A 13074-nucleotide genomic window follows, 5' to 3' on the forward strand; every position below is an offset into this window, starting at 1 on the left:
TAATAGTACTGAACAAATGCGATGCTGAAACAACACGTAATCGCAGTGCGCATGGGAGAGACCGGCCGATTCGGCGGTTTGGCTTTTGTATGCATTTTTCCGAAAAGGCCTATTAGCGTTGTGAAAACTTCAACCTATACTATACAACTCAGATGCCAAAAGATGCTAGAATGAATAATACTTCTTTATGTCTCAGCCAGTGGTTTTTGTTTTATCACGTTGTAAACATTGCCTTGTTTTCAAAAGCAAAATATAGTTCCCGTTCTACCGAATCGATTTTCACGTGAAGACCGCTATTTTGAAGATCTTTCTTTTCCTTTTAAAAAGATGTAGGCATTTTGGATGTGGCAGTGCGATTCACAAAACTGTGAGATGTTTAGACCCATCTACGGGACGTATCGATGCCGATTTGCCCTGCCGCGCGCACGTTCATTATACTGTCTTTTAGAAAGTGCTCTCCACTCGAACGGAGTTCAGGACGGCCGGGAATAAAAGGGATACCATATCGACATCCGTGAACGAAGTGTTCGTTGGCCCCATTAAAAAAAAACCCAACAAACAAACCGCCTACTTAAAAAAAATGAGGGTTTCGTTTCCGTGACATTACATTACAAGAAGAAAAAGAAGATAGAAGAACAATAATAATATTGGCTTGGGTTTTTTTTTCTTTTTTTTTTCTCCAATTTATTAGCAGACGTATTTGTGGCTGTACTTGATATGAAATGCATGTAGAGCTACTAGATCTACTATTTCATGGTCGCCTCACAGAACACTTGCACGTCCTTCAAGCCATAGAGAATTAAAATTTGTGCTGTCCTCCTTCGTCAGTGAAAGTCGTCACTGGTGGGCATGACGCGCTGTTTTCACGGCCCGCCTATTCGCTGCCATAAAGAGGACCGGCTGTTTGTGCTGGATAAGGGAACAGAAAATTTGCCGATTACCGGTATGTTGTTTGTTTTAAACACAGGTACCGAAAGTTAGAGGTGTTACAATAGAGTTGTAACGAATATACATGTCAACAACAAAAAAGGAGACAATATAACTCATGACAATAACAATAGATGTTTAATGACGATAGGAAAGACGGAAATCACACAAGAGCACCCCCCCCCCCAAACATCCCACCGATTGTAAGCGCTTTTAGTGATATTGCTTTGCAGTACATATAATATTATATTTAGCCAAGAAATGTATGACATTAGGTTTGAGGTCAGGGATATATTGTTATTGTACATTATCAGTATCGTAATATCATGCTCACAGAGGCTTGGCAAGTTGTTGGAGGGCGTTAATGATAGTTCCCATTTCTTTTCTTTCCCCTGTTGTTCTTGTCTCTTTGGTCCCTGTATTACTTTTCCCTTGCAAGATCGCTATTGTGTCGACGAGCTTCTCTCAACTCAAATAAACAAACGGAGAGACTTGTAGATTCATAGACAAAATAGAAATAATCAAAGCAAGCTACCTTGCTCTTGTCATGCGACCCGACTTTTATAGATTGGAAAGACCACCCACTTCCACAGTGCAGAGCTGAAGACCTACGGCAAACCAATAGTCCGGAGAGTAAGGTCTATAATTATACCGGTACACAAAAGGCGCATGTGGACCACCCAAGGAGTACTGTATCTGTATAGTACTCCTTGAGATCACCGCTTCATATTGCAGCACTCGCCAAGGGGCTATTATACGTTTAGTTAAAACTGACAGTTGGCCGTCCTTTCTGAAAGCTCGCCACTTTGGTAGCCTTAAACTTTCGAACCACTTAACTTTCGAATTTGAAAAAAAAAAGCTCGTCACTTTGGTAGCCTTAAACTTTCGAACCACTTAACTTTCGAATTTGAAAAAAATATAAAAAATAACAGCGATTCAGAGTCATTTAAAGGGTGCATAGTTATATTAAGGAGTCTGAAGTCACTGTAGTTTAATTTTCAGTTTTTCATTAGTTTCGTTTAGATTTAATCTTAGAAAAGTCCCTCTTCTAAGACGCCATTGTAAACAAGCGAGGCTTCCGTTCACAAGTAATGTGCACTGTTTAAACTATGACTTGACGATCGATTCTTTTTTTAAGTCGGCTCAAAGAACGGCTACCCAGCTAGTAGCCTGCATCATAGGCCTACTTAATGTATTTTTGGTAAAGATACTTCTTTTTGTGATCTTCAAAATCCCTCAAGAAAAAGAATCATTGTTATGAGTCATTCTGTTAATTTTGATACGCTGGTTCCGAATTTGATTATTATCATTAAAGTATTTTTACGATAGGACGTAGCCTACAATAAGTTTAAAAACGAAGATTTTATTGATGGCGCGCTGCAGGCATGCGACTATCCAGTCGGCCGCTAGGAAAAATCTAGCACAGCTGGCCGTGGGTGATAAAATTCTCGTTTTAAAGTTATTGATAACTAGATCTGCGTTCTATCGTGAAAATGATATCAAATTCGCGGAATAATTGCATAGAAATTACCATTCTTACTCTAGGGTGACTCTTATTCTTGCTGGATTTTGAGCATCACAAAAAAGAAGTACAGGATGTATTTTTTTACCGAGATTGTATCGTGATTTAATTTCTTATCACAAAGAGGACGGACAACTGTTAGTTTTAACTGAACGCGTAATGCTGCATTAACAGTACAAAATGTACGATGACCCAAGCAAAGACCATAATTTAACTATAAACTGCAACAGAGAAAGCCGTGAGTCAAACCCTCTAGTCTCCTATCAGCCTTTCTTGTACATGGAGTTCTTGTGAAGAGCTATGTGAGTTTAAAAAACAAAAAACCCAACCTCTTTAGCTTACTTGTAATAATATCGTGCTTTTCTACATAACAAAAGTTTGGACGTCGGTAATAAAATTATACTTACAGCAGTACGGACTTGTAGAATTGGTGTCCAGATAGAGACTTCCCAAAGCCTTGTTAGGGTCAGTGTTTAGACCCATCACGTTGCAGGCGTTGTTGGCACAGCTATTGCATTGGCCTGTCTCAAAATTCTCCTGCAAAAACACACGAAGTACACGTACAGTTTTATAATTTTGTTATTCAAAGTACACGTGTTACAAAAATACAAGTTAACCTCCCTTCCCCCCTCCCCCTTTTTCCTTCTCCCCCCCCCCCCCCACACACACACACGCAAAAAACTCCAAACCAACGAAGAGCTAACGGGCAAAAAAACAACAACAGAAAGTTTGTATCACACTCTGGGATATTCTATAATACCTGAAGGTAGACCTACGCAGCACCCCCCTGCTACTGACTGAAGTGTCTTTAGGCAATTCCCAAAGGGGGGACCTTAACATGTTATTTTGCCCAATAGAATTGTAAATGGGCTGATTCATCAATGTTATGCTCATAACCGTGTCTGAACTGCAGCCGGGAACTGCTGCTTTTTCTTTCCTAATCCTTACTATCGTCATTTTTCCTCTACTTCTTTTGTATGTTTGTCATACTCTTGTGACCCATCATTTCCAGGGTGCCTTGATAGTCGAAGCAGCCTTTGTGCTGTTGAAGCTAGAGAGGTGAGCAGAGTAAGCCTGATTACCTGTATAGACTTCTCTGTTGACATCCACCCCTTGGCGCTCATATGACCGTATGCGGTTGCGAGCGCAGTAAAACTCTTCTAAAACTAAATACTAAGACCTATGCATGTAGCCTACTACTTTTCAGGATGCTACACCTGTCATCATCAATCACAATTTTAATGATAGGCTCAATAATTGTTGTTTTTTAAATGTGAGTGTGTTTTTACGTCCCCATCAACTTGAATTATTTCATTTAGGAGGCAGTCTTCGGCGCTGCCTGTTATAAGGGCCAACCCGGGCTGAGAGTTAAGTTTTCCCTCTCCGGTGCTCTGGGCTTGACCTTGAGAGGTGGTGTCGAAGCCCGCCTCCTATAAAATATAATCTAAGCTGAGTCGATGGGGGTGTAAAATACATACACCAATAAAAAAGACAAACAAACAAACAGGTAGACAGACAGACAGACAGACAAAGACAGAAACAAACAAACAAAAGAACTCACATATGAGTCACATTTGTAGGCGGTGAATGTACACTGTGACTTGATGGACTCCAGGAAATATTGATGGGACCTGCCGTGGCTGCAGGCGAACAAGTCCGCGAGAGATCTGCGCTCTGCGAAGTAACAAGGGACAGGTAAATAATGAACACGGGGACTTGGTGGTTGTAAAATCAATAAGAATAGAAGGCTTCTGCCGGCACCCAGGCAAAATTCAAAATTAATTGCTACCAAAACTGAAAATGTATTATTCAGTAGGCCCATTCAAATAATTTATTAAAAAACGACCACCCCCCCCCCAAAGAAAACCCAACAACAAACAAACAAACAAACAAACAAAACAACAACAAAAACAACAACAATAAGCCAAACCAAAAAAGCCAACAACAACAACAAAACACAAAAACACACACACAGAAAGCAAACAAACAAACAAACAAACAAACAACAACATTAATATATAGAGTACTTCAAAAGTGGCATGGGGTTGCTTGAAGGCAAGGAGCCTACGAAGAAAAACCACCAGTCCCTGAGTGCCAACCTCGGTGGTCTCGCCCACTAGTTAGCCATTTAGGATTTGGGCGGTGGGATCACCCTGGTGGTTAACGCACCCACCGAAAAAAAACAAGAAATAAAAACACACCAAAAAAAACAACAACAGAAAAGCGCAAAAACCCAAACAAACAAAAATCTCCCCACCCCCCAAAGATTCCCCCCAAACCGCCCCCCCCCCCCAACAAAAAGCAACAAGCAAAAACAAAAAGCAACTCCAAAACACCCCCCCCCCTTTTCCCGAAATATAAAAAACAAATAAAAAACATCTGTTTACATAGCCCACTCCCAAACAACCTGTTCCTTGTCCCCAACAAAACACGAGAGCTTTGATTGGACGTTTTACCGAACGTTTTCCTCGTGAGGAAACACGATTAAGCGAAACATTACTAAGTAAAAGAAAAAATTACACTTATCTTCTTCCTAAAGGCCAGCCAAACAGAAGTCCAAACGCTTTTCTAAAATTATAATTAGGGCATATTAATTTTCAAAAGGTAGGAGATTTTCATATGCCTAGCTTTCCCTTCGTCACCAAGGAATTCTATATCAATTTATGCCCCCTCCCCAACCCATAACTCACATAACGTGTATAATGTATGTTACATTTTTTTAAAGTAAAAAATGTTTACATTTCAACAGTTGCTAGCAAAATTTGATTTGTCGTTAACAGATTCAGGTAGGGAAATTTATACGATAAAAATATTCAACCTAATTCCTACTTACTTCCGACCAAACTACCAAGAATGGAAGAGACATAGATATCATGACAGCCGGGCTGTTTGCGTCCACCGTTGACGTAGAAGTCGACCGTTCCACTCTCTTGGTGAACGCCATAGCCATACCTTTGACCCTCAGGTTCCGCTTCACTGTTTGTGTGGATTATGTCCACAAATTTGGCGTCTTTGGCGTCTAGTCTGACATCCTCGTGCAAGAACTCGTAGCTTGGCCTTGCAGGGTCCAAGCCTGGAGGAAATAATATTGTCGTTCTTTTGGTGTTTGGGTTGTTCTATTATTATTAGGTTTGCTCTTTTATTGTTTAATTCGTTCTTTTATTGTTTGGTTTATTCTTTTATTGGCTTGTATAGCACGAGTTTAATGCCCACTCCGCACAAAAGCCCCCCCCCCCCCTACCCTTTTCCCCCTTCTCCCTGTACTAATAATAATATGTATTCCCCAAAAACTGGTGTGTGTGTGTGTGTGTGTGTGTGTGTGTGTGTGTGCGTGTGTGTGTGTGTGTGTGTTTGTGTGTGTATGGGCGCGTGTGCGCGTGTTTGTATGTGCGTGTGTGTATGCGTGTGTATTTGTGTGTGTGTGTGTGTGTTTGTTTGTGTGTGTGTGTGTGTGTGTGTTCGTGTGTGTGTTTTTGTGTGTGTATGTGTGTGTGATTGAGGACAGAGTGCTTTCTTGACTGGCTGGAAGATCTTAATTTGATCATATGATTTTTTAAATAAAAAAGTTGATCTATCGTCCTTGTCTCTCCCCTCCTTCTTTTTTATGTTTGTTACTCTCTTGTAACACCTCTAATCTTCGGCACTTATATGACCTTATTGTGTTGCAAGTGCCGTAAAACTCTTACTAAAACTAAACTAAAAAAAGTTGTCAATCTCATTGAATTTTTATAACAACAGGGAGAGTTTGATCTGACTACGATGTTACCTTTTCTCAGACACAGAAACCACAGACACATTACGTAGCTTCTGTTTGATTGTTGAGGGGAGTTAGTACACACTTTTACTGTAAAAACACTTAAAAGATATTGTAAGTATTGTATCTCAAATTTGGAATTGCTCAAAAACGTTTTTCCCTGAGAAATTAATAAACACTTATTTGAACTAGATCTAATGAGAGACAGCCTAGTCTGCCTAGATATAATACATGTATATAAATACTCACCTGTAATACGCCCCACTTGTCCATTGAGCAGTTTTCCAGCGGTGCCACTGGTTTGGGCTCCCAGAGAGTGACCAATGAGGTGGACATCGTTCAGGTTGAGACCTTCGGCTACCATTTCGTTCACCACAACTTTGATCTCAGCGCCGACAAGGCGAGTGTTGGCCACGGCCTGTTCATAATCAGGAAACGCCGCACCTCTTGCCCATCCCACGAGTACCACGTTGAAATCTCCCTGAAAGGAAACAAATAGAGTAGTGTACAATGTGTATAAATATGCAGACTTGTATAAAATCAAGTACTGTAAGTTTTGTATAAATAAGGAATTTAGTTTTGTATAATTAATTAATCTTAGTTTTGTGTAAATAAGTAAACTAGTTTTATATGAATATTAAGTAAACTCAGTTTTCATCAAATAACCCGCCGTTACTAAACAACGTCTCTCCTGAGACTATGTCAACTCTTATGGAAATATGCAATGCTCATAGTTCATGGGTTTATCCACAAAATAATTGCTGATAATGTTTTTGCCTGTATCCTGCTCAAAAATGCACCTGGGCTTGGGTATGGTTAAGCATAATAACTTACCGTGTCCAAGAGAGCATCTTTAATGGCGACCATCCATTTGTTAGAGAGCCTTCCACCGAAGCCGTGGACGATAAACTTGGTGGGGTTTGAGCTATTGAAGTCACTACTGGCAAAGGAGGTTGAGTCATTGTACAAAAGGTCCTGGCCGTCGGTTCTGTTCAGGCGAGTGAACAATCTGGACAATACCAAAAAAAAAAAAAAAAAAAAAAAAAAAAGACAACAGCTGTAAGGGATTTTAGTTTTTAGTAAGAGTTTTATCGCCCTTGCAATACAAATAGGGCATAACATAAGTGCTGAAGATTTGAGTTGTTACTAGAGAGTGACATACAAAGACGAGAAGGAGCAGAGATAAGGGAGATAGATGTTTGATAGGAAAGAAGGAGCAAACCCTAGGCGATTATATGACCGTCTAGAGCAAACCGCACCAGAGAGACCGACAAACATCCACTGAATGATTTTGGTGGGGTTTTGGTGTAAGTAACAGAGATAAGATGAAGGTGAACGCTAATGACCGATAAAGAGCGAAAGTTGTTTTTTGAGCATGAAGCGATAGTGGAATGTGTGTGTGTGTGTGTGTTTGTGTGTGTATGTGCGTGTGCGTATGTGTGTGTGTGTGTGTGTGTGTGTGTGTGTGTGTGTGTGTGTGTGTACACGTGTGAGTGCACGTGTTTATTTTAATGTGAGCATGTATTGGTGGGCATAATTAGGTGATGGCTGCGTGTACAGTGGCCATTAGGTAACAATAGGAAGATATGACCCACACTCATGCGCTTGGAGATATGTGGACATAATATTTTTATAAATGCTAGAGCTTGTATTGTCGAGAGCGGTTTACATCCCCACAACATAATGTGTTTCATACAGACTGTGAGCTGCTTTGACTTTGACTGTCAATGCCAACCTGAGCTTGATGGGGTATTTCCAAGCATAAACAAATTTTTTTTTTTTTTTTGGGGGGGGGGGGGGGGGTGTGTGACCGACAAGAAAAATCATTTCCCTGGTGGAGATCAAAATCGGATCCTATACTTGCAGCAAGATGAGCCGTACCAGTACGAAATAGAGACGCCTATTGGGATGACAAAGAGCTTTGTTAGGAAGTGATAAATCGACCTCTAGCATTTTGTATCAGTTAGAACAGAGGTAATAGTTTTGTTGACACGACAAAGAAAAAAAAAAACACTATCATTTGTTAATTTGTTTGCTTGTTTTTGTCAGAAAGTTCTCAGTGATCTCCATATATCTGATGTTTATTATAATTGTTGTTTCTTGTCTGTTGTTGTTTTAGTCTGTTTTTTGTTTGTTTTGGTTTTGCTATGCCATAACTTGGTTAAAGGATCTCCACAGACCTGTGGTTGTTGTTATTATTGAGGTTGTTGATGTTGATGTTGTTGTTTTTGTTTGCTATTATTATAGTTTTTGTTAATGCTGTTGTCATTGTGCTGTCTTTGTTGTTTTTGTCATTGTTGTTGTTTTTGTTGTTGTTGTTGTTGCTGCTGCTTTTAAAAAAAAAGGTTTTGTCTAGCTGTTTCAGAACTTGATTTATCGTTATCTTCATAGACCTTAACTAACGGCGCTCATCCTCACAACAAAGACCCATTGTGAATACTTGCTAATTTTGCAAACACAGCAGGCATTTGAATAGGAGACAGTGACAATCTGAAATGAAACATCAAACACAAAATACACCAGGCGCCCGTTAATGCTGTACCTGAAAACAGTGCCGATCTGTTCGGGCGACTTGGGCACTCTTCCCTGGGCGTTGTCGAAAGGAGCTTTGTTCTCGAAACAGCCGAGATCTGTGTAGCATACCTTCCTGTCGGGGATGGGAGTGGTATCTTCACAAACCGCCAACGCAGCTTTTGTAGAAAAAAACAAACAAACGAAAACAAAACAAAACATTAATGAAAAAAAATTGTACATGTATTAGCCATTGTAGTTGTGGATTACAGTTATTTTATTTGGCTTAATAATACAACTATAGATCTAGTTCGTCCGTCAAGGTCCAACGATGACAAATACATCTGCAGAGGTATTATTTCTTTAGTGAAATGGAAGACCTAAAGAGGTTACAATGACTTGAGCTTTCTGCTAAGGCCAATTAGGTAAAGTCTGGCAGAAAAATAGTTGACCTCATTCGCGGATGTGCGCAGTTTTTTTTTGTGGGCTTCTCTCTTACATGTGTAGCCTCAGTATGTATTACTCGTAAAGGCACATGACTTGCCTCCCACTGTGATGGCTGCTCTACATGTGGGTCTCTCGGGAGCTAGGCTCTCCCATGTGGAAAGATTTATGTAGAAATCCTCTAGACATTTTCAGGGTGTCTTCACAGCGCTATTTTGGTACACCAATTTGACACTTCCCTGACGACAGGTGAGAATTGAATACTGCCTTTGGGATTCTGAAATTGAGCATTGTCACGGTATGGCCAGCCCAGCGCACTTGAGTCCTTTTGAACTTAGAAAACAGACTGTCGCCATTTGCCCATTTGAGAATTTTGGTATATGGTATTTTGTCCTACCATAATTCGGTGCCAAGAATTCCCCAGAGGCATTTCATATGGTAATAATTAAGCTTCTTGGCATCGCTTTGGTACATTATCCAAACACTGAATATAATAATTGCATTTATATAGCGCATATCCATGCTCCGCAGTTCGCCCTGTGCGCTTTGAAACAGACAAAGAGACACAACTCACGAACGAGGGCGAGAAAAACGTAGATCAATCCCATGTTGCAGGCCCAGATTGAGGTGGTCAAGTGATCTGCAACAACGTTGTCTTGAGCCTTATCACAAACAGTCTGGAACCTTTTATCCGTTCGTCTAAGCCTTTCTTGGATAAGGTACACATTCGTTTTGGGAATAACGTACTTACGTACAGGCTCACGTGACTAAAATACAGATAAAAACTGGAGCATACCGCCTCATATTACCACGCAAACATTTGTTGTTGGAAAAAAGAGTCCGGGGTTGTTTGATTAGTTTGTGACAGTTGCTATGACTTTTGCTATATATAAATTTAAAAAAGCAACTGCGGTTTTTCTGAGATGTCCGGTTTAAATCAAAGAAATAACACACACACACACACACACACACACACACACACACACATAAAGACACACACACACACACACACTATATATATATATATATATATATATATCTATATATATATATATATATATATATATATATATATATATATATTATATACATCTATATCTATATCTATTTCTATTTCTATATCTAATTCTCTATCTGCATCTGTATCTGTATCCCTATCTCTATCTTTCTCTCTATGTATCTATCTATGTATCAATTATGTGTCTATGTATCTATCTATGTATCTATAATCATCCAACTTTCAATCTGTTTGTGTGGCGCTCGATTTTTTTTACCGATTACATGTTTCCCTTGTGTGAATTATGCCATGATATAATTTTTGATTCAAGAGATCACTTGCGATGGAGAGATCATATTCTTCCAAAATCATTAAGGATGGATTTTTTAAAAATTCGTTATAAAATAGTAATAATCTATGTCACGCGAAAAATGGGATTGTTCACAGCTTTTCCCGCTTCTCACTCAAATTTTACGTGCGCACCAGCCTACGTCACAGCTTACCAATGATACTTTTTAGTAGCAAAACTTATCATAAAAAATATAATTTTATAGTCAATACATTTTGCACCAAAGGTTCTCAAAACAAGCGTTCAATAAAAATATTGTCTCTATTAGCAAAGATAGTACATAACAAGATGGGCCACTCAGCCAAAAAAGTGTCCGCAGGAAGTGCGCTCTTTGCTTCAGATGGCGCTGCAGTCTGTTTTGAAGCTCTCTTTCGTTTTTCCAGAAGAAGAATAGGAATAGCACCCCCTGCGTGCGCAGATCGACTGCTGTTCATCAGCAGTTCAGGTTCGTTCAGTGTGGAGTTTTAGTTTTTTTTTATATTTTAATGACCTCTGGCCTTTCATTCTAAAGTCAAATTAAACGAAGAAAACAATCACCCTTTCCTCCGGAAGAGGTTTTTTGCCAGCGTAACCATTTAAAATTCCGAAATTTATTCAAAAACTTGCTAGTTTCACTTTGATTTTTAAAACTCAAGTAGGGTAACTCTGTTCGCAAAAGGTGCACTTTTGTGAAGAGGGCGCCACCGAATTTTGAGGACACTTTTTTAATTGGCTCAAAGAGAGAAGTGGCCCCTCTTGTTATGTAGACTCTTTGCTATTAGAACAAAAAAGACAGATTTCCTTTTAAAAGCGATATTTCCCTAACTAGCAGTAAACCTTTTAAAATCTGTAGAAACCACCCAGATTTTTAGTTAGTATTGATCAAGAAATTTTCAAGAATTCGGCTAACAGGGGTTTACAAAACTATCTATTAAGCCAAAATGATAAAAGCAATTGTGCGAAAGCAGGAGCGTCTATGTTCTATAGTTTAGGAATTATTTATCAATAAGTTGCGCCACGGTATTTTGACCACACAATAGGCTCCTTGCCCTGAAAGGCAAAGGCGTGAGTTAATGTTCCGTAGTTTTCTTTTCTTTTTCGCTGGGTTTATGAACTCCTGGGCTCGTTTCATTCCTGGCAGACAGAATCGAATTCTATCGCCTAAACAGCCTAATCTAATGCAAAACACTTTCAAATGGTCTTAAACAAATCAAGTTGAATTGACCAGTGAGGATTCAAAATGTCATATATTGATAATATTTGAAATGGTCGAATAAACGGTAAGAAGAAAGATTGCCTCGTACTTCTGTTAAAGTCAGTTGACTGTTTTTAAGCCGCTTGTGATATGGCTGCCACGCAGGACAGATTGAAGTGGAGGTTCATGATCGACCACGCCAGTCGGCAAGGCACTGGGTGATATTGATGATGATGATGATGATGATGATGATGATGATGATGATGATGATGATGATGATGGATGATGAGGATGATGAGGATGATGATGATGATGATGATGATGATGATGATGATGATGATGATGATATGGTTTGATTATCCCATCCTCCCTCCGCTCCCCCCCCCCAACTTTACGAGCCTTAATTCAAGGGCCAAAGCTCGCACATGGAGGAACTGGAAGATGTGAAATCACTCGGTTGACACTTAACCTTCACAGGCCTTTGTACGTGGTGTAGCGGTTAGGCTCTTCGCCGTCGCACAACGGAGACCTGAGTTTGATTCCCATGTGCATAATTCCAATCAAGTATCTCAGTCTTTCTATTGGGGACGTTGTATCTCTTTCAGCCTAGTTTAGCTCTGACAGGCAGGATCGAAACCAGCCTCCTACATAATTTTCATTGGGTCCATGAGGACATAAAACACTTTAATAATCAAAAATAAATGAAAAAACACTTGAACTTCCCCTCCTGGAAAAGTTGACAACGCTAGCCACATTGCGCCCAATTAACTGAGTAACCAAGGTCGGCAAGGGCAAAGAAAAGAATATAGCTAGATCTATTTGAGTCACGACGTTTGGAATCAGGCGCTTGTCAATATTTTTGGCCATGTAGAGTTCCTGGTATCCTCTTAAAACCTGTTCATTTGCATTGCTTTTGATGAAAAAAAAATAAAATGTTCATCATGAACAGAAGTCGACATATTTGCGATTGAAGGTGATGGAGGTCGCTTGGTTTCAGAGGTAAAATTGGCGAGAAAAAGGCCGCCAAAGTTTGTTGACTTCCAAATCTTGAGAGTCCTTGAAAACTGAAAATCTGCCTTTTTGTGCCTTTAATCAATGTTTTTCAGATAAATCCACAGAGAAATGTGTTTTTAATAATAATAAGAAGAAGAACATTTGTATCCCACCTTTCCCTACAGCATGGGCCCAAGGCGTACATAGGAGATTAAAAACGCATTCATACTAACACCATACAAATTCATCATGTGCACACTTTTTGACAGCAACATTCTTTCATACAATACAAAATGCTCATACAAAAAAGCAAAGGTACTGTCCATTAATTAAAATATTTCTTAAATAGATGTGTTTTGAGTCCCCTTTTGAAGGTATCACGTTTTATTTCGCTCCTCAAATC

The 13074-nt window shown here is 39.5% G+C and overlaps 2 protein-coding genes across 2 annotated transcripts; both read right to left on the reverse strand.

Moving 5' to 3' along the window:
* Nucleotides 1-678: 678 nt before the first annotated feature.
* On the reverse strand, nucleotides 679-6935 carry LOC101852976 (pancreatic lipase-related protein 2). The gene is made up of 6 exons (XM_035971202.1): nucleotides 6927-6935; nucleotides 6453-6750; nucleotides 5283-5522; nucleotides 4011-4123; nucleotides 2857-2986; nucleotides 679-909 (listed from the first exon to the last, which is right to left on the reverse strand). Exons 1-6 carry the CDS (start codon nucleotides 6933-6935, stop codon nucleotides 875-877), a joined length of 825 nt encoding a protein of 274 aa, XP_035827095.1. The 3' UTR covers nucleotides 679-874.
* On the reverse strand, nucleotides 6797-9855 carry LOC118478219 (inactive pancreatic lipase-related protein 1-like). The gene is made up of 3 exons (XM_035971386.1): nucleotides 9733-9855; nucleotides 8746-8893; nucleotides 6797-7212 (listed from the first exon to the last, which is right to left on the reverse strand). Exons 1-3 carry the CDS (start codon nucleotides 9764-9766, stop codon nucleotides 7020-7022), a joined length of 375 nt encoding a protein of 124 aa, XP_035827279.1. The 5' UTR covers nucleotides 9767-9855; the 3' UTR covers nucleotides 6797-7019.
* Nucleotides 9856-13074: the final 3219 nt, after the last annotated feature.

This window comes from Aplysia californica, unplaced genomic scaffold (genome assembly GCF_000002075.1).
Source record: "Aplysia californica isolate F4 #8 unplaced genomic scaffold, AplCal3.0 scaffold00016, whole genome shotgun sequence".
Taxonomy (NCBI): Eukaryota; Metazoa; Mollusca; class Gastropoda; order Aplysiida; family Aplysiidae; genus Aplysia; species Aplysia californica.